At 38.9% G+C, this 27652-nt stretch overlaps 1 protein-coding gene across 1 annotated transcript in view; it reads left to right on the top strand.

Annotated features, from left to right (window-relative positions):
• The window catches only part of LOC131971234 (nucleolar protein 4-like), a 119605-nt gene that overhangs the window by 52349 nt on the left and 39604 nt on the right, over positions 1–27652 (top strand). Inside the window, exons 3-4 of the mRNA XM_059332561.1 lie at positions 1132–1243; positions 11344–11450. Of these exons, the coding sequence (XP_059188544.1) occupies positions 1132–1243; positions 11344–11450 (219 nt within the window). The remainder of the gene's footprint in view (positions 1–1131; positions 1244–11343; positions 11451–27652) is intronic.

The following is a 27652-nucleotide window of genomic DNA, read 5'->3' as shown; positions in this document are numbered from 1 at the left end:
GATAGTTTGTTTAACAAGACGAGCTCTCTGTCCAGCCCCGCCACAGTCCTTACATCAATATAATGATTTTCAGACATTTCTCAGAGATGTAACAGGGATTATATCATCTGATTCGGTTGACCTATAAGAAAATGTATCAATAGATGTGTTATTTCTCTTTTGTTTTCTTTTATTCAGCCACATATATATATATATATATATATATATATATATTATATGTATATATATTTATATATATATATATATATATATATATATATATATATATATATTATGTATATATATTTATATATATTATATGTATATATATTTATTTATATATATATATATGTATATATATATGTATTTTTTTTTTCCATTTCTTTTTAATTCTTGTCTGTGTGATTAAGCTCCCCTATGTTGCTGTTTTGTTGCTTTCAGTGCATTATTGTGTTCTGTTTACACGTGAAAATTTGCAAACCTCAAACTTTTCCTTTTGGAAAGTTATTTTACTTGCAGATGTTAAAATTTTAATCCCTCTCAGATCTACATTATGATTGCATTGTGGAAACTTTTGCTTAAATCCTCTTCTGTTTAATTTAAACATAATAATCCTGAATAGGAACTGCAGCACTCAGTTGGTGTCCGTTATCAGGAATTATTGGACTTCCTGCAGCCAATCAGAATCAAGTATTCACCCAGACATACTTTAAACATTAGATTATAACAGCAAGTTGTTTTGTTCATAATACTTTGACTTTGACTCTCGAGTGAAAACTTTCTGTCATAAATTCAAATGTAAGAAATATAACAAACATTAGCAAACTCCTCAATAACACGTACTCTACAAAGAACCAGAACCGGAGAGAGAAAATAATAAGTCTGTCTCTGCAGATAATAATTCAGTAGTTTTGGTACAAGCTGTTCAGAAATAAACTCGTGCTTTCATTACTTTGTATTTAAAATGTGACTTTGAGTTGCTGGTAATGATTCAGTAATGAATGCAGATTTAATGATTAAGACTGGTGGAGACTGAAAGGTGAGAATAGATGATAAAGTTTGCAGCTCTGTCAGCTTTGAGCTTCTGTTCAGAACTCTCTGTGTGTTCAGAGCTTTCAGAAAGTCTGAACCAGTTTCTCTCGTGTGTCTCAGATAGCGGAGACGTACGCCTTCCTGCCCAGAGAGGCGGTGACACGCTTCCTGATGAGCTGCGGAGAGTGTCAGAAGAGGATGCACATCAGCACTGCGGGCCAAGACTACAAAGGTACCAGCACTCTGCAGCAAACACCCAGCCATGAGGTTTATTCTTCACAGAGGCATTTACTACAAGATGCACCTGATTTACTCTCTGACATTTTATTTGTTTAAGTGTGAAATGCATTCGTTATTTAGTGAGATATGCAACAAGCCGGAGCTCTTTCATTAGCTCCATATTTTAGATATAATGACAAAAACAAGAACAACGTGTATTTAATTGACAATATATCTTTTAAATAAGATAAGATAAGATCAGACTTTATTTATACTGCAGGGGTGAAATTTAGTCGTCACAGCAGCTCAAGATACAGACACATAGATATAAGAAAAGAATAAAGAATATAAAAATAAGACGTATACATACATCCTATATACATTATGTACATACATTTATGCTGTTTGGCATTTATTTGTAATATAAATTTTTTGTGTTTGTTTGTTTCCTGAAAGTACAGATATTGCACATTGGAGAAAATAGATTTTAGCAGGTTAAATAGGTTATCAATCAAACTTAATTTGTATAGCACTTTGCATACAAAAGAAACTTAACACAAAGTGCTTCACATAAAAAATAAAAAAAGGAAAAATAAAATGAAATAAAACATAGAAACAAGCAAACACCCTCCATCCCATTATAAGCAAAGCGCAAACTGAGGAAGTGCCATCTCAACGTGGAGCAGTGAGGAAACACTGGAGGCAGCTTAGAAATTAACTAGATAAAATAAATAAAAATAAAGTCAGGTAGAATAAAATAAAATAAGAACAAAAGTAAATAATAATAATAATAATAATAATAGCAATAAAAAGTAATAAAGCTAGATAAAAACAATGAAAATAGAAAATAGAAATAGACAAATAAATAATATCAAATAAATAAATAAAAGATAAGATGTTGTAACACTTAGATGCATGAGCAGAAAAATATTTAAAAATGGTTCAAAGTCTTAAGTTTGCTCTTAAAAATCTGAAGCGTCTCTGATGCCCTCAGTGTTCAGGGAGGCTGTTCCACAAACATGGACCACAGTGAGGAAACGACGCCTCACAGTGGGTTTTCATTCTAACTTTTGGTATTATTAAAAGGCCACTCCCAGAAGACTTGAGGGTCCTCGAGGGTTCATAGGATAAAAGTAAATCAGATAAATAGGCTGGACTAAGCCCACTAAGAGATTTATAAACCAGTAAAAGAATCTTAAAATCGATTTTTAGGTTAAATAGGTTGTTGCATGTATTAGTATGAACACCAATTAATAAATATATTTAAATATATAAGTGGTATATGACATATATAATATCAAAAAAATACAGAAGGCCTAATGTGGTCGGATTTAAACAGAGATAGCGCAAATAAACCAAATAAAGTAAAGTGACCTGGTCAATCCCAGAGAGAGTTTCATTGTGGGTAACGTAGGCTCCACATGGAAGAAGACTCTGTGTATGTTTCAGTTTCTGCTGTGTTTAATTCTTCTTAATGGCCAAAAACAAAATATTTATTGTAAAGTATGTGCAGGACTGTCAGTGAGAGTCTGGCAGTGATAAACTGTTACCATCAAACATCAACATTTGAATCTTTATTAAGCAGCCAGAAGGAATTCTAACCACAATAGGCACGTTTCCATTAGGGTAAAAAGTGGCCGCTGGGAAAGTTTCAGGCCACGCCCTCTCAAATGGCCACTCTGCTCACTCGGCATGTCTCCATTACAAATAAAGGCCCCAGAGGGATTTACGAGACTCTGAAGGTGACGTATGGATTTCGATCGTCGCAAAATCGCTTAGCAACAGTTTCGACCGTGAGGTCACATATGTGACTGATTTTACACAGTAGACCACAGACATATATACATATATATATGTCTATGCGGGAGACACGCCAAATGTAAACAATAAGGCAGGAGACGAGATGGAAGGAGCAAAGCTAATGTAACAGCAGCACAACAGCTGTGGCCGCTGCTAACTGTGCACAGCCTCTGCCGCTTATTGTAAACAAACCGGCATGCTAACTGTACACAAAGTGTCCACCGTTTATTGTAAACAAACCAGCATGCTAACTGTCCACAGAGTGTCCGCTGCTTGTTGTAAACAAACGGAGGTCGCTAAGTGAACACATGCTGCTGCAGCACATACACACTGTACTGCTACAGAGCTCACTGTTGAGCCCCATTCATAGTTCGGTCCCACAAATGTCCCACTATATTGCTGGAAAGATCTGTGCCGGCTTTTCATCTTAGGGCGTTATTAGTGATCCTGTGAAGGCAAAGTTATTTTCTGCCCTTTCATAATGCAGTCCGGCGTCTGGAACGAGGTGCACAGTAGCACAGTGCTAACAGGCTCCTTGTTGCTTGCGACGAATTGCTACTTTGCCGGCTTTTACAAAGGACGCGTGTTATTGTGGTGTCGAGTACGACGTCTTATCCTGCTTAGCATTCTATCCAATCAACAACCAGGCTATTTCCAGGGGAGAAAAATGTCCCTGCTCTTTGACAGGGCCAAAAAAAGTCCAGTCAAACAGCCACTAGGGACGGCCCATATTCAAATTAGGGGCGTTTCGGCGAGTGACACCCGCCTCATTCTGGGTATTCGACTACAGTCAAAACGCACCTATGAACAACTTTTCTCCATCAGAGGCAGAGAGCAGATAAAAGCATTGACTCATTATTTTAGATTATTTGACTATCTTTACCATATATGCTGTAATTATTGTATCTTTACAATTGTAGTCCTTCACCACTGGGTTTGTTTAAAAGGAAAAATAGATGTATAATTAGATGTATCTCTTTCACACACATAAACAAAGAATTAAATCACTGTAAGTCAGTATTTTTACTGCTGGTTCTTGTTTCTTCATTCACTTATATCCATCTCAATTCATCTGAATTGGAAGCTCTGAACCGGCATGAAATTTAAGTCGGATGGTGGCGAAGAAGAACATAAACCGCCTGTTTTTCTTTCTCTGCATCTCTATTAAAACATGAAAGCTCAAAGAATCCGCCGTCTCTCACTCTTCTTCTGCTTTCAGCCCATTCTTTTTGTCATCACTCGCTCCTGTTTGCCATCTTTCTCTGCAGTTTCTTTCAATTAGAGTCGGTCTCCCCTTCTTTCATCCCTCCCCTGACTCTCCTCTCTCTGCACCTCCTCCTCCTCCCCCTCCTTGCTGGAAAATAATCAACATTTAAAGAAAAAGAAACACAAATAAAAGTAGAGAGAAGATTTCATTCAGATCATTTGAACAGAAAATTTGAATTTGAATTACACTGATTTGCACGATCATCATCTTGTCAGTTTTAATATTAATAATTCTGTAATTTATGTGGAAGTTTTCTCACACGAAAAGGCAGTTCTGGATGAAGGATGTTCTGTTTCTGTTTATAAAGCTGAGATCTGCGTCGTTTCTCCGTAAAATGTAAGGCAGATTATAAGCCCCGCCTCCCTCATGCTCAATTGGTCACCTCACATGTCAATCATGTTGATGAGCAGCCTCTGTGTCTTCACAGGATCTGACCAAGGAGACAATTTAAGATAGAACTAGTGATCGCTGGTTTTAGATGTTAAGTTTCATCAATGTAAACGGGGAGATGTGAACTAAAGAATGTGGAGAAAACGCTCTGCTTGTGTCACTGTCAAATGTGTGAGTAGTATCGGAGCTGGTAGGTTTTTCCTTCCATCAGAGGAAACACTGAGGTCCTGACTCCACCAGATGACTCTCCTAAATGTTGTGTTGTGTCCTGCGCTCTTGGCCACAGTCGGCTCTGGTCACTGATTGTTTGTAGGAGAAGAAAAAGGAAAGTGAGGAAAGAAAGATGGCATGAACAGGAGGCTCTGTTTGTTTTTCTTCCTCATCTCAATTACAGTTTACTAACCTCCTAGCAGGCAGAGCAGGTCATTATCAGCTGCTATATCAACGTGTGTTGTTTGGCAGCGCCCTCTTGTGATCGTAGTTATTATGAACAATGAAGTATGGGAACGTAAAACAAATGAACTGCTGTTAGGGCAGCTGGAATCCCTTAACTTCAGAGCGTCACTTTTCTTCCTGAATAACTTTTTAACTTTTGGCACCAAATTATGTTTTGACCCCCACCAAAGGCTCCCAAAAGTGTTTTTACTGACATGTATGATCCACATAACAGCCCTGTGAGTGAGCACATACTCATCAACAAGAACAGCAGCTTTAGAGACATCACAAACCTTATGTTCACTCAAACAATTTGACACTTTCTCAGGAAGACAATTTTTAAAGTCCCCCATTCGGACCAACAGCTTAAGTTGCTCAAAATCCTTCACCTTGCTAGACATACACCAGTGATCAAAAAGGGCCTCCTTCTCATAAGCAAATTCAACATAAATTTGACACCCCTGCTTTTTTCAGTTCAGCTCACACGCTTTATGTTAACTGAATCAAAATCAAGACTCAATCGATAGTTTTGTAGCGTAAACCGAACAAAACTTCAACCTTGTTGGTGCAGAAACAGAACGAACCTGAGAGTGAAATGTAACAAAACAGCGAGCGACCAGGAAGGTAGAGAAGGCCTCTACTCACAAAAACTTTTAATTTATCCTTTGTTTATTTCTTGAGGAATGATTGAGGGCAACCCTTCCCGTGATGTCGAGAGCACAGAGAAGACATAATGAAAGAACAAACAAGAGACAAAACACTTGAAAAACATTAAAATCAGTTGCAGTGAAAGGCAGAGTTATTGGTTATCATAGTTTTAAACTGGCCCATAGTTATAATTGTGTTGAGTTTGAGTGAATGTTGTAAGATGGTAAATGCTTAATTTCTGGGATTTCCGTGCATTTATTTGACTTTTTAAAATATGTTATATTAAGCCTAACCAGGACGCTGTTGGCCCTAACCTTAGAGAAGTAGTTTTGTAGCATAAACCGAACAAATATTCAGCCTTGTCGATCCCGAAATAGAACAAACCTTAAAGTGAAATGTGACAAAACAGCGATCGGCCACTTGAATCTACTGATAACAACCTGCTCACACATACTAATAGGATCATAAACACTTGTTTAATATTGTGATAACTTTCCGATCAGGTTTTAAAGAACTACCAGACTTGTAGAGAATATACTGACACATTTATCTTATGTGTAGAAAGAAACGTGAAATTTAACGATGCTGTTCAGTAGAGGTGGGGGAAAAAACTGAGACAGCATAGTCGCAATATTATATTGATTCATGGCCACAAAGTAGCAATGTTGTTGTCCCTACATGTTTGATATCAGTTCAGTTCAGTGTGACTGAATACTTTGTTGGTCAGTCTGTGGGTTTGACTCTCATTGTGGGGAAATAAAAAGACTGAAGTGAGATGAATACACTGAGAATTTTATGTTATTGGACAAAACAATTCTTGATTGAAATACATTTTGTGGACACAAAAAGCAGTTAACCCGCTGAAGTCGACGGCCGCGCGGACATGTCAAAACAATGCCTTGTCACTGTCTCTATCAATATCTCGGCGATAACGCAGTGTAGAAATGTCATTTAAATATTGCCGGAATCGCCAGAATCTCCGCATCCCTTTTATCCCGAGATCACGTGCATCATTGGTGGACCGTGGTGTCTGTCGCCATTTTCTGAGAAACTAACCAATAGATAGCATTTGGGCCAAATGTCTTTACACATTGCTCTAGGACACATTTGGCTTCACTTAACAGAAAACTGAGTTATTGTTCTGCACATTTCAATATCAAAATCTTGAGTATTATGTTATATGCAAGTACACTTAAAAGGTGAATTTCTGAAAGTATCGAATTGAGAAAATAACCCTAGTCTTCAGAAGGTTAAACATTTAAATCTCAATATATTTTATCAATACCCACCCTTTCACAAAATGCTTAAAATCACAATAATATGATATCATGACTAAAGTATCGGGATAAAAAATCGTATCATGCTGATTCCCACCTCTACTATTCAGTTATTCAACAGAAAATATGTGAAAGTTTGGAGAACTCACAGACGAGATGCTGCTATCATTTTTTCCATGATTTTATATATTCTATAACTCCTGGCACCCTGAAGGCCTCCACCCTCCTCTTCCTCTTCTGCTGCCCATCCTTCCATCCCCCTCCAGCTCGTCCATCTCTCTCCTCGTCTATCCGTCCCACTGAGCTTCCCACCCTCCCTCCTGCTCCCAGCTTTTCTTCTCTGGTTGTCCCCCTCTGCGCCGCTCCAAGCTTCCTGTCCCGTCCCCGTCCTCCCTTTCCCCTCCATCCTTCCCACACTCACTCCACTTCCTCCCCCAACCCCTTCCTTTCCTTTTTTTCCTCCTCGTCGCTCATTAAACCGAGGAGTCACTGGAGTGTCCTGTCTCTCTCCTCAATTAGCCTAATTAATGGCTTTAAACAAAGAAAATGGCCCAGGAAACGAGCTCATTTTCCACAGAGTCGGGGGAAAGAGCCGGCGCTGCTGGGAGGAGGGGAGGAAATCTGAATATCAGGGTAAAAATATAGACAGAAATATGAAATGAGAGTGAGAGGGAAAGGGGGGATGGAGGAGATGAGGGGGAAAGGTTGCTTTCAATGTCAGGAATTAAAATCGTAACATTTACCTTTATTTAAAATCCAGAAAAACAGCTCGACACTGCTCATCACATGGAGACGAGTTCCTGCGTGGAAAATGTAAAAGCTGTTGATTAAAATAAAGAGAAGAAGAGCTTTTGAATTTTGTTGTTGGTGTGAAATTGAATGTGAATCAGAGCGATGATTAAAAAAAGTCAAATTACAAAAAGAAAGATGTAGATACAACGATTCCACCGGACAGAATACAAGTTATGTAATTAGAGGATGAAATAAGCTGAGCACAGAGACACACACACACACACGCCTGCATGCACATGCACACACCTCAGCTCAGTGTGTGTGTGTGTGTGTGTGTGTGTGTGTTGTGCCTTCACTGGATGCCACTCACAGAGAGAGATCAGCTAATTGCCTTCCCTCCCTGCGGGGGTTCGGCCTCTCTCCCCAACACACACAGACACACACACACACACACACACACAACCTCAGCCCTTTATCGCTACGCTGAAGTGACTCCCACTAAAGTTCAGCTGTGAATTATTAAATGCAATTAATCAGCGTGGACCAGAGCCATGTTTAATTGACACAGGCAGCAGGCCCACTGTGTGTGTGTGTGTGTGTGTGTGTGTGCGCATGCATGTGGGAGTTGGGTTGTTGGTTAACTGAAGAGTTTTCTTTCTTTTTTTTATGTAGAAAAAAAACCTTTTGCAACAAAATTGCAGCTAAATCAGAGTCTCAGTCTTCCTTTATTAACCTGCACTTGGGTTGTGTTGCTGCTGAGAAAGCCCCTTATTGTGAATCCATCCTCTGAATGCTCTAGGTCTCTAGTTTGTGGTTGTAAAGTTTCACAAGGCTGTGATTATCGTAGATTGTCACAGCAGCTCATTTTATACACTGAGCTCAAGTTTCACTAACTAACATCATCACACATGAAGAACATTGGGCTCATTGAATCCACAAGAGTCTCAGCTTTCCAGTCAGACCCCATTTATGCAGCTGACAGACTGTTTAGGGACCCCAGGATACAGGAATATTCATATTCAAGAGGACACAATATCACATTTTTCTGTAGCAGAAACACTGCATGGGTTCTCTGCATGTCTAGAAACAGCCCAGATATTTAAATAAAGTATCATATGAAACAGAGACAAGCATCCAGGGTTCACACACATAGTTTAGTCTTGTTGTCTCTCCCAATTTATGCAACTCACAGACTGTTCTGGCACCTCAGGACGCACAAATATTCACATTTTTAGAATATATCTGCATGAAATCAGCATAAATTGGGCATGTCTGTAAAGATGGGAGTTGTGGGAACCCAAATAACCTATTTTAATTTAGATACCTTGAGGTCAATGGAGCTCTTTAAAAATGACCATTGTTGCTCATTGAATCCATAAGAGTCTCTGCTTTCCAGTCAGACCCGATTTCTGCAGCTCACAGACTGTTTAGGGACCCTAGGATGCACAAATATCCACACACAGTAGGACATAATAACACATTTTATTGCAGCAGTGGGTCTGTAAATAGGAGACTTGTACTTGTGTAAATGTAGAACAATTTTCATTCAGATATCTTGAGGTAGAAGCAGTAGAGATACTGGGGTTTGTTCTGTGCTTTTATTTATGATAATATTTATTTATAAATTACCTTTCACACAGTGGCTGCAACCCTAAGTTCTTGTAATTAAGTGAAGAAACAAGAGAGGTGTGCGATAAATCTGAGCAGACAGTCAGTTAAATGAGTTTGACGCATAAATGAGTCATATCACATTTGCAATATCAGTCAAAATAATCACAATTACATATTTTTTCCAAATAGTTCTGTCTTATTTTTGTGCACAGTGAATACAAATCTGAGCTGCCGATTGTTTTTTAAATCACATTTAAAGTTTTACTGTAAAAAACAGAGAGATGTCTTTATTTTACATTCAGCAATATGATGTGTATTATCTGTATTTTTTTTTTTACATAAAATGTATTGTAATTTAAGATTAAAAACCAATAAGCAATTAAGTCCTATTGATTCTTTTCAACAACCTATTTAACAGTGGGATAAAGTTCTAATGTGCAATATCTGGTTTACAAAATACTCCCAACAAAACCCTGCCTTGTAAGTATTGTATGTATATAAGGTGTATATAATGTTTGTTTATTATGTATGTATATGTCTAATTTGTATTCTTTATTCTGTTTTTATATCTTAGTCCTGTCTGTATCTGGAGCTGCTGTGACGACTAAATTTCCCCTAGGAGGGATAAATAAAGTCTGATCTGATCTTATATAAATTTATAGATTTCAACTTCTATTTAATAGTTAATATTTGTCATAAAAATAATATACCCTTTTATGACATTTGAACTTGATGTAGAAAAAACAAGAATTACCTGTGTGTGTGTGTGTGTGTGTGTGTGTGTGTGTGCAGTGTCCTCTAGTGTTCGATATGTGTCAGGACACCATGAGGAACAGCCTGTTGTTAGTTACAGACTACATCACATTATTATGTCCTTTGTGTCCTGGTGGAATTAAAAGCAAAGCAAAAAATAATACAATTTCAGGGACGTTTTGTTGTTGGCAGATGTGATGTCACAGTTGCAATCAGCACTTTTTGTCACTGCTTATAAATAAACATTTTAAGAGAGTTTTATTGGACTGACTGAAGGCCTGACTGATTTGGGATTTTGGAAACCAGGTTTTAGATGGGAAATATATATACACAGATAATAGTGAATTTTTAAGCTTGAATAAAAAATTCCAAAATGCGTTTTCTGTGTTTATCACTTTGTCTGACCACAAATAAGCAACAACATTTTATTCAGAGCAAAACCAATGCAACACAACAGATCAACATCGGCTGCTGGCGTCAGTAAATGTTATTTTGTCAATTTTATCGAAAGGCCGATGGAAGTCAACAAGTCAGATACCAGTAAATATCCAGGGTCAGCCAGTTAATGATGCATTCATGATCAAACAAGCAAGAAACACACCGTGTCATCTGCTAATACTTTCTCCTCTTCTCTCCTCCCATCTACTTCTTCTCTGGTTTCCTCTTTTCCTTTCCTTGTTTCCTACATGCCTCTCCTTTCCTTTCCTAACCCCTTTCCTCCTCATGGTTTTACTGTGTTTTTCTCCTGTCTTCCTCCTCATCTCCTCCTATCCTCCTCTTGTTTTCTCATCTCCTCTGAGGTTTCCCTATTTCCTTTCCTCCTTTCCGCCTTGCCCCTCAACTCCTCTTCTCATTTCTCAATGGTTCTTCTAATCTTTGTGTCCTCTCCTCTCCTCTTGTTTCCTCCCCTCTTGTTTCCTCTTCTCCCTTTTTGTTTCCTCTCCTCTCATTTCCTCTCCTTTTGTTTCCTGTCCTCTCCTCCTTTTTTGTTTCCTCTCCTCTTGTTTCCTCTCCTCCTTTTTTGTTTCCTCTCCTCCCTTTTTGTTTCCTCTCCTCCCTTTTTTGTTTCCTCTCCTCTTGTTTCCTCTCGTTTCCTCTCCTGTTTCCTCTTGTTTCCTCTCCTCTTTTTTTCTCTCCTTTTGTTTCCTCTTCTTTTGTTTCCTCTCCTCTCCTCTCCTCTCCTCTCCTCTCCTCCTCCAGAGAACGACAGACCGAGCTCTCTGGTGTTGGAGGTGATTGACTACAACATGCCTCTGACCACCACCTACATGAAGCACATGAAGCTGCAGTGTATGGGCAACAACAAGGTACGTTAACTAACGAGCCAATCTGATGTGGTGCTGTTTCTGTCTACGCTGTCAGACGGTGTGTGTGTGTGTGTGTGTGTGTGTGTGTGTGTGTGTGTGTGTGTGTGTGTGTGTGTGTGTGTGTGTGTGGACGGTACAGTAAATGTTGACAGAGCAGCAGGTTCTCTGTACAGGAGTGTTGAGTAGGAGGAGGCCCACTAATGCCTCGCTGGAAGGAAAACTCCCACACACCGTCTTGCAATTAAAACACTGTAATGAGAAAAAATGTGAGTGTTTGAGTCTGACAGTTGCAGAGGTCAATGGACCAAAACCATTTCTCCTTATTAAGCCTGTTGTTTGTGCATTATTCTCTGCTCTGGATATATATTTATCTCTTTCATGCTGGTTTGCAAAGATGTGAACAAATAATGGGAACAAATCTTTAGAAAAGGAGGGAGATCTGGAGGAAAAACATTTTTTTCATTTCTCATAATCAAAAAGGTTTCTGATGGATACAGAATAAAGGTTTCTAAGTCACTTAGCACCTGTTCATTATCAGTTTATTTCCATTTGTTTTAGTGGATGATAAAATGGAGTATTTAGCCAGTAAAATTCCAGAAATGTGAAAATCTCAGAGCCCAAATGTGCAATGTAGAGGTGGAGAAAAAAATCGATGAAGCATAGTATCACTTTTTTATCAGTTTTTTTTTTTTTGGAGGTCGTAGCAGGCTCACTATTTGGAATATACTGGAGATCCTGGTACCATATGAAACTACAAGATGTAAGGAATCTATAGGCACAATATCGTGTCAGGAAGTTGTCGAAATAACACTGCAAAGTTTGACTTTTTTTACGTTTCATGGTGAAAGTTTGATAAAATGCTGCAGTTGTTGTCATCCATACATGTTTAATATCAGTTCAGTTCAGTTCGACTGAATACTTTGTTGATCAGTCTGTGGGTTTGACTCTCAAGTGAGATGAATACACTGAGAATTTTCTCTGATTGGACAAAACAATTCTTGATTGAATTTAATTTTGTTGACACAAAATGCAGTTAAAATTGCAATAATATTGTATTGTGACTCAAGTATCAGGATAAAGTCTTATCGTGCGGTCGATACACTGATTCACACCTCTAGTACAAAGATCGTTGTTTGATAAATGACCTAAACAATGACTTAATTAGCAAAATATACAGTCAGTGCTGCAAGTAACGATTGCTGTCATTGTCCATTAATCTGTCATTGTCATTGTCCATAAATCTTCTACAGTAATCGGTCCGTAGTTTGATCTTAAAAAATCTCATAAAATGGTGAAAAATATCACTCAAAGCCAAACACTCAAATGTCCTAATGCTCTCATTGTAAATAAACCAGAACAAAAATGTTTTAGAAGCTGGAATCAGAGATACTCAGACCGATTGATCGATTATCAAAATAGTTGCCAATTCATTTCGATTCATGTTTGCAGCTCTAACTAAATTACATGTATTATCTGTATTTTTACATAGAATTCAACATTTTTTTCATTTCTTTTAATCAAAAAGGTTCCTGATGGGTACAAAATAAAGGTTTCTGAGTCAGACACTCACCATTTATTATCAGTTTATTTTCAGTTGTTTTATAGATGAATAAATTAAACATTTAGCCTATAAAATTCCATAAATGTGAAAATCTTAGAGCCCAAGACCCCAAAATATTCAATGTGCTTTGAATGTTGTTTGATTAATAACCTAAACAATGACTTAATTAGCTAAATATAAACAGTCAGTGCTGCAAGTAGCAATTACTGTCATTGTCCATTAATCTGTCGATCATCTTCTACAGTAATCGGTTCATTGTTTGATCTATAAAAAGTCATTAAATGGCGAAAAATATCACTCAAAGCCAAATCCTCAAATGTCCTAATACTCTCTATTTTACTGTCATAGTAAATAAACCAGAACAAAAATGTTTTAGAAGCTCGAATCACAGATACTTAGACCGATTGATCAATTATCAAAATAGTTGCCAATTTTGCAGCACTAACTAAATTATATGTAAACAGAAGAGATAACTGGGAAGAACTGGAATAAAAAATTCTGAATGAATGTTTGTGTGTGTGTGTGTGTGTGTGTTCGGTGATTGGTATATTCCCGTTACCACCATTCCACCCTGTACCACTGTGACTATCAGTACCACACACTTGCTGTCAGTCATATTCCCTGTGTGTGTGTGTGTGTGTGTGTGTGTGTGTGTGTGTGTGTAGATAACGGGTGGGCGAACAGAGGGTTGAGCTCGTTCCAATTAAGCCGGGGCCCTGAGCGTCGAGTTAATTAGCTGAGGAGAGAGAGAGACACTGAAGTGCCAATTTACACTGGAATGCCAATATATCTGCCTGTCTGTCTGTCTGTCTGTCTGTCTGTCTGTCTGTCTAACACACACTCATGCACACACACGCACACACACACACACACACACACAGACGCACACACACAACACACGTTGTCACACCTGCAGCCCCCTCAGTGACTGTGTGTTATTTTCTAACAGTTGTAGTGGTGTGTTTGGTGACACGATGTCAGAGCCGTTCTAATTGGTTCACACTGACATGATGACTGGATGTGGTGATTCCAAACACTTTCTTTTTGGACATGTTTTAAATGAGATGTGTGGAATAGTGTGTGAAAGGTGATTCTGACAGAAATATCATAATTTTAGGCTTCGTTTTGGTTACTTTTTCTCACTGCTTATTGTACACGCACTACTCTGTACACTACAGTCTCCTCACACAGCACTCTAGCCAGACTTTTGCAGAAACACAGTCTGCAAAGGGCAAAAAAGAAGCAAAATAAAAAAATAAAACCCACACCACAAGGTCTGTGTGTGTTGTGATTAGGGGTGGGCAATATGCCCCGAAAACAATATCACGATATTTTAGGGTATTTTTTCTAATAACAATATTCTTGACGATATGATAAAATACTGAAATATATATATAAAATGTGATTATTTTAGAAATTATGTTCGAGAACCAATAAATAGAAATTGCACAACAAAAGAAAATTACATCATAAATTTAAATTGTTGTGTGCAATTCTCAAAAGTTGCCAAATACAAAAAAAGTACTCTTGACTCTGCAGAATGGAAGTATTAGAAAATAATAAAAAAAATAATACTGTAAATGTCAGTGGTGGACTGTTATTCAAAGTATTGAACTTAAGTACAATTTTGAGGTACATCTACTTAACCATTTATGTAACTTTATAGTTCTACCACACAACATTTTAAAGGCAAATATTCACTACATTTTGCTGCCAGCTTTTAGTTACATTTCACATCAAGATTTAATGTAAAAAAAACGTGATTAAACATTTTTATAATTTTATTTAACGTCACTACATCAAATCGGAATGTTGGCATTATCATGATATGCATTTTTTTTATCATATAAAAAATGAACCGTTATTATCTTGAATGATACGATATGGCACAGCCCTAGTTGTGATGTAGAGGAAAAAGCATCTCCACTCAGAAGTGATGTGTGTTTGTCAGACCAGACTGTGTCGTCAGTCCTATAACGTGAAGTTTCAGCAAACAGTATAGAGTGTGTGTGTGTGTGTGTGTGTGTGTGTGTGTGTGTGTGTGTGTGTGAGATGAAGAAGATGAGACCGCTGCAGAAAGATTACAGTGTTCGGCCCAGAGGAGCAAAAGTACAGACAGGAATAGAGGAACAATGACTCACTCACCTATAGAAATAACATAGGACATGAGGGAGCATTAGGTTCAGTGTGTGTGTGTGAGGCAGACAGAGAGCAGGATAGTTCAATAGCACGGCATTGTGTGAAAAGAAGGTCTGAGTCTTTTGTCTGCTTGTTGTTATGAGAGCGAGTGAGTGAATGAGGAGAGGAGGGAGAGAAAAGAGAGAAAGGCATCTGTACTTTCACTGAAGAGAGAACATGAGCCAGAGGAAGCACAGAAGAAGAAGAGGAGAGGAGAGGAGGATGTGCTGCATATTTGTGATGTGTGAATCCTCCACCGGCTCCATTAGCGCACATCCCAAGCCTCCGTTCATCTGCCCATCCCTTTATCTTTCCCTCCATCCACCCCCCGTCCCAATTCAATAAGAGGAGGAAATTACCCAGGATGCTTCCTGGCAGGGGTGGGGGGTGGTAGGGGAGTGTGCTGCAGACAATGTAGAAACGGGTGAGGAGTGAGAGGAGACGAGAGGGGGGGGGGAGGGAAAGAGAGAGCGATTGCAGGGCGGTGGCTCTGTCTGGCTACTGAGGGAAGGAGGAAGATGGAGAGGAGGAAGAGGAGGAGGTGGAGGTGGTGGTGGTGTGCTCGGCCAGGGTGAAAATAAAAATGAGAAAATTTGTAGGTGAAGCGGGATGCGAGGGGGAGGAGGAAGGGGAGGGGAGGGGGGAGGAATCAGAGAAGGAATTAAAAAAGGAGAATGAGGTGGTTCATTATCGTTTATGGTCTCCCCCTCTCCCGCTCTCTGCCCATTATTTCAGCTACCTCCGGAGGAAAGACATTTCATTATTTTTTTGGAGGAGGGGTGTGTGTGTGTGTGTGTGTGTGTGTGTGTGTGTGCGTGTGTGTGTGTGTGTGTGTGTGTAGAGGGGAGATAGGTTGGGGGTTGGTCTATTATAATTACTAAAAGAGTGCTGCAGCAGAAAGAAAAAAGAAATCATATATTTTGAGAGAAAAGGCTCTTCGGGGGAAGAAGTGACCAAAAGCTTTTGTTTGCAGGCTAACAGAATGCAAGAGACTGAATGGTGTTTTTCTTGTTCAAACCTCTACAAGGTCCCACAACTCAGACTTTTATCAGGTAAAAATCAAGTGAAACAGAACAGGATTCAGTCTGATCTGCAGACTCTCTGTTTATCTAAACTTTATTAAACATTTGTGTAATAATTCAGACTTTTCCGAGGTGTCAGGATGTCGGGGGCGTTAGAGAGAAAAGGTTACCGCTGAAACGACCTCGAGGCCTCACACACTAACAGCTCCACCTGGCAGGTAGTTTCCATAGAAACACATGAACACATGTGGGCAGCTAACGCACAGCCTTTAACTGAGTGTTTCAGCTTTTAATCATCTTTTCTAACCAAACAGAGTGTTTGTTTCTACAGAAATAGTTTCGTACCTGCAGTAATAACACAATTTAACAAACATTCCATCAGATGATGAGAATCATCTGCTAGATTTTAGGCACTTTGGCCTCTTTTAGCTATTTCTTCTGGCTCTACTTTCCCTTTGAGTCTGCTGTTTGTCGTGTTGTTTTGATGCTGCTGGGGAGTGATTGTTCTGATGCTTACAGACAATGTATGGTTTGGATTGCTGCATTTCTGCATGTCTGCAAAACAAATTTACCTTCAGGGACTAATAAAGAACCCTTGAACCTTGTCTTTCAAAGACACAAGTATTGACCAAGAAGAGGTGCAGAATGACCAATGAATGACCATGAAAAGACCATTCAGAGACACAAAAGAGATGCAAAACAACAAAGAGGCACAAAAAACATAAAATGACTTAAAAGAGACACAAAACAACTAAGAAAAGAAACAAAAAAGACCACAAAGAGACACAAAACAGCTATGAAAAGATGATAACTAAGAGACACACAACTACAAAGAGATACAAAACAACAAAAAATACTAAAAAGAGACATAAAATAACTATAAAGAGATACAAAACAGCCAAAAATAGACAGAAACAAATTACAGACACGGAAAGACATTTAAAAAAATACAAAGAGGCACAACACAGCTATGAAGAGACAATTACTAAGAGACACACAACTACAAAGAGATACAAAACAACAACAAAAGAGACTTAAAAGACTGAGATATAGATGATACAAAATAACCATAAAGAGACTTGTGATGTACTGGAAAGAGGAAAATGTTGATATATTCAGGGCAGTTTTCAAGGAATTATGTATGGAAAAAACTTTTTTGCAGAACATACGTACAATATTGTAGTGGCAAAACAGGAAATAGTGGACATGTAGGGTCGAGTTTTTAATCTTTCTTGGCGGAGGTAATAATGGTAATTGGAAAATGATTATGTTAAATGTGTGTAAATTTCTCACGTCACTTAAAATACCTTATGGCCACTGGTCAGAAGTTCCTGAAAGTAGCTGATTTTAGAGCAAATTAAACTTTTAGATCCTGAACAATACCCTGCTAAATGATCTCGTTAGTCTCCCTCCCTGCTGATAATCCTCTGACAATACTGATAAGGTGCGATCACGTTATTCTGGAAACACTGAACACATCTGCTGTGGAGCTTTTAGTCGACTCAGAGCTCACACATAAAGTGGCGCTGGCTCTGGAAGCCCTCAGTGTTGGTTTGCACCAGGGGCATGACCTTTATCACATCTCATCCTCTCACCATCTGCCCCGCTCTCTCCTGTGAATACTGTCCAGGAAAGTAGAGACTCCATGGAAACAGCCCTGAAAGAAAAATCCCCCTGATGCTGTCTAAGTGCATGGCACAGCATATGTGAAGCACAGAGAGGCTCGAGTCGCTCTCAGCTTTTCTCCACGTCCCTCTGAGGAAACAGGACTCAAATCTTTCGCTAAAATTGCTTTTATATAGGAGTTAAACTGAGAGGCTGTTAAAGAAGTGGATGTTATCAACCTGATGCCACCCATCGCTTTGTTGATTACAGTTTTGAAGCCTTAAACACACAAAACAACTACAAAGAGATACAAAACAGCCAAAATAGACATAAAACAACCCCCAATAACCCAAAGTACTATGAAGAGACACAAAAAGGACATAAAATGACAAAAAAAAGACACAAAACAACAAAAAGACTACAAAGAGGCACAAAACAGCTATGAAGAGATGATAACTAAGAGACACACAACTACAAAGAGATATAAAGCAACAAAAAATACAAAAAATAGACACAAAACAACTATAAAGTGATACAAAACAGCCAAAATAGACACAAAACAACCAAAAAAATAAAAAATAATAATATACAGAGACACATAACAACTATTAAGATACTTTTACTAAGAGACATAAAACTACAAAGAGACTTAAAAAGACTGCTAATAGACAAAACAGCAACGAACAAGTTTTGAAGCCTTAAGTTTGGCTTTTTTTTTTGCTGTCTCCATCCTGGAGCTGTGGAGGAATATGCTAAGTTACCAGCTATTGTGAGCTTGGTCTGCAAGTGCATCTGTATTTCCTCTTTTTCACCAATGCAAACCTAGTTCTGGTTTTGGTTCTGGTTCTCAGTTGGATCAACTTACAAACCTTCTCCTGACCTACCTGTTTGCTTTTCCACAGTCTAGAGAGCCACGTCATTACGTCACTGTGTACGTCTCTGCTCTCTCCACAAGTATAATAACAATGTTGGACTACATCTTGGCTCTACAGATGTTGCTCCTGGCTTTGTGAGCCTACGCTGGCATCTAAAGACATCTGTGCTGCTCGTCTTGATCGATGTGGACAGAGATTACGTTCATTTGATGTTAGATGATAATGTAAGACTTTGTTGTGAGCCACACTGCAGTTAAATAAATCAAATCAAATGAATGATACACATTTTTTGTCAGACCTGGACTCAAACAGGACTCAGACGCAGGGGAATCACAGTTCAGGCAGACTTTATTGATTTCTTTAGCCTCCGACAGAGTGAAACCAAACTGGCTTTGGAAGTTGTCTTAGAAAACTAAGGGGAAAGGCAAAAACCAAAACGGAAGAAAAACTACTAAAAAACAAAGAACCACTCCGAAAAGGGAGGGAAGAAAAAGCTAAAACCAGGAAAAAATAAATCAACAAACATTGCTCCACAAGGAGGAAAACAAAAGGCTATGACCTGAAAAATAAAAACACTCCAAAGGGAAGAAAAACGAACAATGAACAAAATAAAACTGGAGGCTCAGCTAGAATCTTTGAAAATTTATCCTAGAAACAAAATTCACTTCAATGGAGGCTAACTAGGGCTATGAAACTTAACAAATCTATGAAAATGTTACAAACAAAAAATCACTTGTATCAAGGCAGAAAATAAGAACTTAAGAAGAGCAAAAGGCAAGACAAGGACTACAGGTGGACTGGCTGGGGTGCAAGGCACAAAACAAACCAGTTTTCCTGCAGAGAGCTAGTTCTTGGCAGTCCAAACACCAAAAACTGGTTTGAAATCAGGCACCAGCTGACCAGCTAACTGCCTTGGTGGAAAAGGGGAATATTTCACCTTAATTGTGATATTAATTGGGATGCAAATTTTGTCCTTTCATTCTGCCTGTATATACCATTTTAAAGAAATGTTTACCATGCCATGTTGGTCCTTAGTGATGCGTATAAGTGTGATCTGTGTCTGACCAAATTGTTAGTTAACTTTTATGATCTGAAAACATATTGTGTGTTATGACCCCCATGATCCTGGTCTAGAGAGAGAGAGAGTGACCCATACGCTGCTCTTTGACAGCAACTTGACAATTATACGTTAGCCCTGCCTGAAGTCCTCCCATGTTTTATCATCTATTTGACTCTAAATGGACCATAATTTACTTAATAAAACATCATGCTGTTTTGAAGAAGACTCTAAACTAACGATTGAGACCAAAAACTCATTATGAGAATGATTACTGAGGTCAGAAATCAAATGAGAAGTAGGATAATTTCTTCATAGACTTCTATACAATAAGACTTTCAATGGAGTCGCCCCCTGCTGGCTGTTAGAAAGACTGCAGATTTAAAACACTTCCACATCGGCTTCACATTTCAGGCCTGGAAAGTAGATTGTTTTTAGTATTATATATTCCATATAAATACATTTTATTGTTATGAATCTTAAAACATGTAAAATTACACTACAATATTTGAAAGAAGGCTTATTTAGAGAAGATGGAAATCTATTTAACTGACTCAAATAGACTTTCAGGAATACAAATAAACTCACTCATTTGCACTTTCTGCAGTATGACAGCTCAAACTTTCCCCTGAAAGTTGAACCCGGTTGTTATACGGCTCTTTAAGACATTTTTCAGCTTTTCCTCTCGGGCCGCGCGGTCTATTCAGAGTTTTCTGTGTTACAGGAAGCGATAAGGATCCTTATCAGCTCCCTCAGCTCTCTGCTGGGTGCATGGGCATGCATGGGTAATCACCCCGCAGTAACTCCCTCTGCCTATAGAGGGCAGGTTTGTCATGGATATATATGAGTAGGCACATGCTGCACACACACACACACACACGCACACACACACACACACGCACACACACACACACACACACACACAACCACACACACACACACCCCCACACACACACACACACACACACAGCTTCAGCAGTATGGGTAGTGGCTGCTGTGTGTTTTGTATAAAGGAGATCCAGAGTAAAGGTCAGTGTGCAAAAGAAATGAAACATCCCATCTGTGTTTGTCCAAGAAATATATTGAAGCAGCACCAGGACGTGTTTTTAATATATTGAATGTATATATAAGATGATTATTTTCTCATTGGAAGTCACAGCTGGGTGTTTGGGACTTAGTTTCTTGTCAGTGATTTTTTATATTTAAATTTCATTGGTGCCACAAATTTTTGTGGCACCAATGAATCCTCTTTGCAATCTTCAAATGTAACATTTAGAAACACAACAACATCTGTCAGAACTCAAAAACACCCTGTAGTTTGTTTTCAAGATTTCCCTCACAATAGACTTATTGCATTATCCCTTTAAAAAATGCTTCTTGTCTTGTTAAAAGCAGTATGTAGGGAATGAGATGCTGATTTTGCCATTTTATGTGCCGATTGGTGGTCAAAAAAACTTTTTTTAAAAAACATTTTTCAGTTTTTTGTAATCGTCCAGTCGAACTGAGAATAGTTCAATGGTTTTACAGCAAACTGTCAAATTCAAGAGTTCATACTGTACAGTATCTGAAGTATCTGTGTCATTAATATCTGTAACTTTTGATTCATTTTTCCTCAAGTAGTTACATATATGAAATATGTTTGATTTTTCTTTGCAAGGCCACTGAAAATTTGAAAGAGAAGAATTAGAAATGATCCAAACTGATGGGTCTAATTGAGGACTGCTGGTATTTAATTAACAATTAAGTTTGTGAATTGAAACCATCCAGCTTGACTGACTTGTGTTGTGGGTTATAATGAAATCTGCTCTGATGAAAGAAAACAGAAGAGAGGAGAGAAGATGGATCCATCCATTTCAACTTCTATTGTTTTAGATAAATTACACAGCACAGTCGCCAGTTTATTAGACAAATATTCACAGGTTCACTGGCAGAAATCAACAATCACATACATCAATATATATAATATCTGCTTGGAAAGCCCTCAAATTAAGATATTCCAACTCAAAAACATGAAATTATTGAAGTACATGAGGAAAATGTTGAATAGAAATTCCAAAAGGTGGCTTAGAAAATGTTTTGTTTCCATATTTTAAAACATTTTTTCAATGTAAGACCATCACTTAGACTAAAATGGGCCGATAAAAGATCATTAAATTATATTACTGATTTATATGGCAGTAGCTACTAGTGCAGTGTAATAAAACAGTACAATAAGTCCTCCATTTATGCAGATTATAATGTTCAGTTAGTAAAGTGTTGAACTGTCCTCCAGCCTGCCCTTGTTGGATGTTTTATCCGTCACAATCTTGTTTTTTTGGAGCCAGAAGTGGACAAAAGTGTGGATATGATGTCAGTCACATGTTAGCCACGCCCTGAAGCATTAGTGCATGTGGTTCACTCTAAATGAACCATAATTTACTTAACAAACGTCATGCTGAGTTATATTGAGTTATATTGAGTTTTCCTCAATAATGAGGAAAACTTGAAACTAACACTTGAGACCATAAACTCATTATGAGAATGTACTGAGGTCACAAATCAAGTGAGAAGTAGGGTCATTTTCTCATAGACTTCTATGCAATCTTACTTATTGTTTCACCCCCTGCTAGACATTAGAAATAATGCAGATTTAAGGAAGTTAACATGCTTCACTTTTAAGACCTGGATAGTAAATTTACACCTTAAGTCACAATTTTGGACTTTGAGCTCTATGTTTATTATTAAATTAAATTATTAAAGTTTTATTAGTATAAATATTAAAACACTAAGCTAGAAGGTGGAAAGGCTATAAATATATTGAACCTACTAATATTTTCTCATAGACTTTCAGCCAGTGGAGTCCCCCCCTGCTGGACGTTAGATCAAATAAATAAATAAATAAATTCAGGTTTAAGGCGCTTCTTTACTTCTCAGACCCTGAGTTGCAGCTTAATTAGCAGATACATAAAGATGTAAAATAAGAATAAGAACCTATTAAACAACAATAACACTGAAAATGACAAGGCAAGTTGTTGCCTACAATCAAAGTGGCACTTTAACCACTTTAATCAGTTTTATTAGTGTCTATTAATGCTACAATATAGCACAGGACTTATTGAATTCAGAAATTGAATCAGTTTTAACAAGGTGTGTCTAATAAACGGACCTCTCAGTGTGCAGGGCAGTCTTTATAGACTCATTTTCTCATAGATTTCTATGCAATCTGACCTCTTTTAACAGCCAGTGGAGTCTCCCCCTGCTGGATGTTGGATAGAATGCAGGTTTCAGGCACTTTTGCAGCTTAATTAGCACAAGGAATAAGCACAAAGATGTAAAAATAAGAATAAGAACCTATAAAACAATAATAACACTGAAAATTATAATACAAGTTGTCGCCTACAATCAGAGTGGCCCTTTTAGTGTTATTAGTGTCTATTAATGTTACAATATAACACAGGACTTATTGACTGCATTGGTTTTAACGAGGTGTACCTAATAAACTGGCATCTGGGTGTGTAGTACACTCTCTCTCTCTCTCTCTCTCTCTCTCTCTCTCTCTCTCTCTCTCTCTCTCTCTCTCTCTCTCTCTCTCTCTCTGTGATGTCAGCAGCGGTGGCCCCGCCCCCTCCGGTCGCCACAGAGAGTCTTGAGGGTCCTGTTGTGTGCTCTCACTCCCTCCCTCCGTACATCCAGCAGCTTATATTGTCCGTTTCTAATAAACACTAAAGGAAAAGATAAATAAAAAAATAATTAAAATCCGGAGGCGAATGAATAAGCACTTCCAGCAGACAGCAGCAGACTGTGGGACAGCGCGGCTTCATGTTTGTAATCTTGCAGAAGTGAAGGTAAGAAGGCGTTTTTAAAAATATATATATTTTATTAATTTATTGCGTGTTTTTATTATTTGATAGTATCCGGTAGTGTTTCCGTGCAGGCTGCTGAGCCGCAGAGCTGCTCTGCTCTCTGCGGGCTCATCACGCCGCGCCGCCGCTGACTGGCTCCGGTCACTCAGCGAGCAATAGAGCAGGTTTGTGCTTTAGAGGCACTTTGTAATGTGTGAGTCTCCGGCTGGAGCGCGGCACCAACTTGTGTTGTGTTGTTGTCATCGCTCTCTCCTCCTCTGCTCTGCTCGGGCACGCCGCCCCGCAGCGCGTTCGAGCCCCGCACACTCGGGTCGGTCATTGTGCGGCTCCTGCAGGCCGCCGCTCCGTCCTGCGACAACTATGATTATCATTATCATTCATGGCCGTGTTCCTGCTGTAATGCACGGTGCAGGAGGCCCGCGTGCCCCCTGACAGGCGCACATTGTTCTGGTGCTGCCCGTGCGTGCGTGCGTGCGCGCGCGCGTCTTGTGGATGTCTGTGCATGAGTGAGTGATGAGCTTGTGCGTGTGTTTACGTATTCTCCAGTGTGTGTGAGTGTGTGTATTTGTGTGTGTGTGTGAGAGAGAGAGAGTGGGTGGGTGATGCGGAATGACCAAGCACCCGCACACAGCGAGGAACAATCGGTGGCGCGTGCCAAGCATGGATACAGTGGCCTCTCATGAGAATGGAGCATTATGGCGCGTGGAGGTGGAGGGCAGCACAGCCCCGCACCAACACACACATTATTTAACAGATTTGGTTTTTTTTGCATTGCATTAATTGTTTAAAATTTGATTTATAACTTTGCAATGAATGATTCTGGCCCATGCTCTCCTCACATCCAGTGCAGGGGGATTTGATTTAAAAAAAAAGAGATCAGTTACTGAAATCTCTTCCCAGCAAAAGTCTGAAGCTCAAGATGTCTGAATGCATCCTGCAGCCTGCTCATACGTCCATCAAATAAAATGATCAACACGCATTCTGACATTTATTGTCAACATGGTTCATGCAAAGTTTGGAAAATGTTGATTTTTAGCCGTTTATCTGTTCAAGTTTAGGAATGCTTGCTTGGATTCTAATATACTACTCTGCGATTTCCAACATTATCTGGTGTTTCCTTGACACAATCACTTGTTTAAAAACATTAAATCTTTTAAAATTTGAAAGGAGACGATCCCGTCGCTGTGTACAAACTGTATGTTTGCTTTCGTGGTTTTGGGGATTTTAAAGGTTTCAATAATCTGTACATTTTTCCACAATTCTACAATGTCATTTAGCAGACACTTTTATCCAAAGCAACGCACAAATGAGAGTTAATACAACACAAGCAAGGATGAAGTCAAGAAACATAGCAAGAGTAAGTGCCGTGGGTTAAGTTTGAGTCCATCAGGACACAAGTGCTTTTAGGTCGCTGAGCGGTTAGTGCGATACTTGTCGTTGTCATCAGTGTAGATCAAGAGTGAAGGTGTTCAGTAAAGAGTTGGTCTTCAGTCTCTTCTTAAAGACTGATAAGGACTCAAGAACGGATGGAGTTTGGAAGTTCGTTCCACCACCGGGGCACTACAGAGGAGAAGAGTCTGGTTTGAGACACAGAGGCCTTCAGTGGTGGAGGAGCCAGGCGTCTTTCACTAGAAGAGCGTAGTGGATGGGAGGGTTTGTGGACCTGAACAAAGATAAGAAGGGGCTGTGCCCGTTGCTATTTTGTAGGCAAGAGACAAGGCTTTGAATTTGATGCTGCTGTGACCGGGAGCCAGTCCAGAGAGATGAGGGACGGAGTGACACGTGCTCTCCTGGGTTGAAAACCAGACGTCTCTCCGCGTTCTGGATCATCTGCAGAGACGATAAACAGAGTTGAAGCTGAAGCTGGGCCTGCCACCTTTTAGTCCTTTAGTCAACTAAGACCAAAACCAGATCAGCTTCAGTCTATGAGTCATTTTTTAATTCATTTTGTAAAGCTTAAAGATGACTTGATTCTAAGAAAAGTATGAACACATCTCTGGTAAACTTGAGTTAAAATGGTGATTTTGCACAATTCTTTGTGGCGAAGCTAAACAAACTCTACAGCTCTGACGTTAAATCAACGAATCAATTAGTCGACAAAATCTTAATCTAAGTTTTTGTTGACAAAGAAGTTCTTTAGTTGTTCTTTAGGACAGTGCTACTCAAAAAAGGAAACAAAACCATTTTCAGAGTAAAATAAATAAAAAGTGCCTCTTTTTTAGAAAAGTGTGAACAGAGATTTTCTTAGATTGATTCTTGGCTTGAATGCAGTTTGTGTTGGTGCTCGCTGGTGAAGCTGGAACAGTTTGATTTGTTTTTAATGAAGTTGGTACAGCTGTGAGTGGATCTGATCACAGGTCAGTGATTCATGCTGTCCTCTCTGTTACAGTGTTGTCTCTCACCAACTAAACGATTGGTTCAGTGGAGTGACGTGTTGCAGTATTAGCTGGATCGGCTGCACGCGAAGAACATTGTTTAGTGATCTGTGGTCACGGGTCCAGGACCTGGTCCCCCATTAGGTGATGCCCGCTGTAGTGTTGATGTTAAAGAAGCATATGTGTGAATATTTTTGTCCAATAATGACCTAAACATCTCTAGAATAAAAAATGAGCCTCCTGAATACTCGAATAATTAACTTAAAGTTGCAGAAAACAGGAATATGTCAGCATGTTAATGTGATTACACAGTAGAACCAGTGTAAAGATGATATTTGTGGTATTATTCATTGATCACAGCCCTGACTCCCTGCTGCTAAACATGCATCTTTGTCTGTATTGTTGCTGGTTTGATGCTGCAGTTTTTATGGGTCCCAGCTGTGCTGAAAGCATCAGAACAGAAGCTGATGAGGCTGCAGCAGCAGCAGCAGCAGCAGCAGCACAGTTGGACTCGTCCTGCTGCAAGAGAAGCTGTTGAAGAGTCTTTTTCTCACAAGGCTGAAGGTGTGTGATGGCTTGCTGCAGGTCAGAGGTCAGGGCTGGAGTCTGGCAGCTGAGAAGAATCCAGTGCATTGCACGAGGGCCCTTCAGCCGGGGCAGGGGCTTTCTGTCGGAGAGGCTTTTGAGCCGAGCTCCTCCAGCTGAAGGACAACTCTCTGAGCTCTGTGGACACAGCACACGTTTCCATGGCATCTCAGTGTCTCCCAGGAAACTGTCAGTCTGAACAAAGTTGTTTTAATAAACTCAGTTTATACTTCATCACTGTCAGAAGAAGAATCTAGCTTTCTGGTGACAGGATTTTTTTAAAGTTATGAATCAGTTTAAGGTGCAGAAAATCTGATTTTAATATCCAAATTAATTTTCACACCAGCACCAGAAGCTGTTCAGCTCCTGAGATGAAGCAGAGAGCTCCACCTCCTGCACCAGAGACAGATATAATACTCTGTTTTCAAGGTCAAATCAAGGCACATTGCATGTCTTTACTGTGGTACTGTGCAGTTTTGATGTTTGCTCAGGTTTAGATTTGGTCAAATTCTTGTTAAATTTTCACCAAAACACCTTTTCAGTTTCCCTTGACACTTCGCGTCCTTTCAGTTATGCTGCAGAAGTCACATTTTTAGTTTTTACGTCAGTGTCCAGGATATGATTTCTGTCAGATTTTGGTCATTTTAGTGAAACTCTTGTCTTTGATTGACTGATATAACTAAAATAATAGAAAACAACCAGTTAGGATTTATTTATGCAGAACTTTCCCACCAATAAAATGTGAGAAAAATGAATTTGCACAATACTATAACCATGATCAATGTGCTATTCTAAAGCGTTTCTTATTTTTGGACACTATAATTTTACAACAGCCCCTGCACACCATTCACACACAATGCAATGTATGCCTTTTGAAAAAAACAACAACAACTCAATGACAACACATTAAATAATACAATAAAATCAGAGAAAACATCAAACGATCAGAAAATCTCATCAATTTACAATGAGGAAACACCCAAAGCAGCAACATATATCAAGAAGTGAAACAGACTAAAATACATCAATAAAAAGACGGATAAATAAATACATTAAGCTCAAGTTAAATCCAGATAAACATGTAAAAAAATAAGAAAAAGAA

Source organism: Centropristis striata, chromosome 5, assembly GCF_030273125.1.
Source record: "Centropristis striata isolate RG_2023a ecotype Rhode Island chromosome 5, C.striata_1.0, whole genome shotgun sequence".
Taxonomy (NCBI): domain Eukaryota; kingdom Metazoa; phylum Chordata; class Actinopteri; order Perciformes; family Serranidae; genus Centropristis; species Centropristis striata.
Note: the sequence above shows the minus strand (reverse complement) of the source record. Positions and strands in the feature narration are given on the sequence as shown.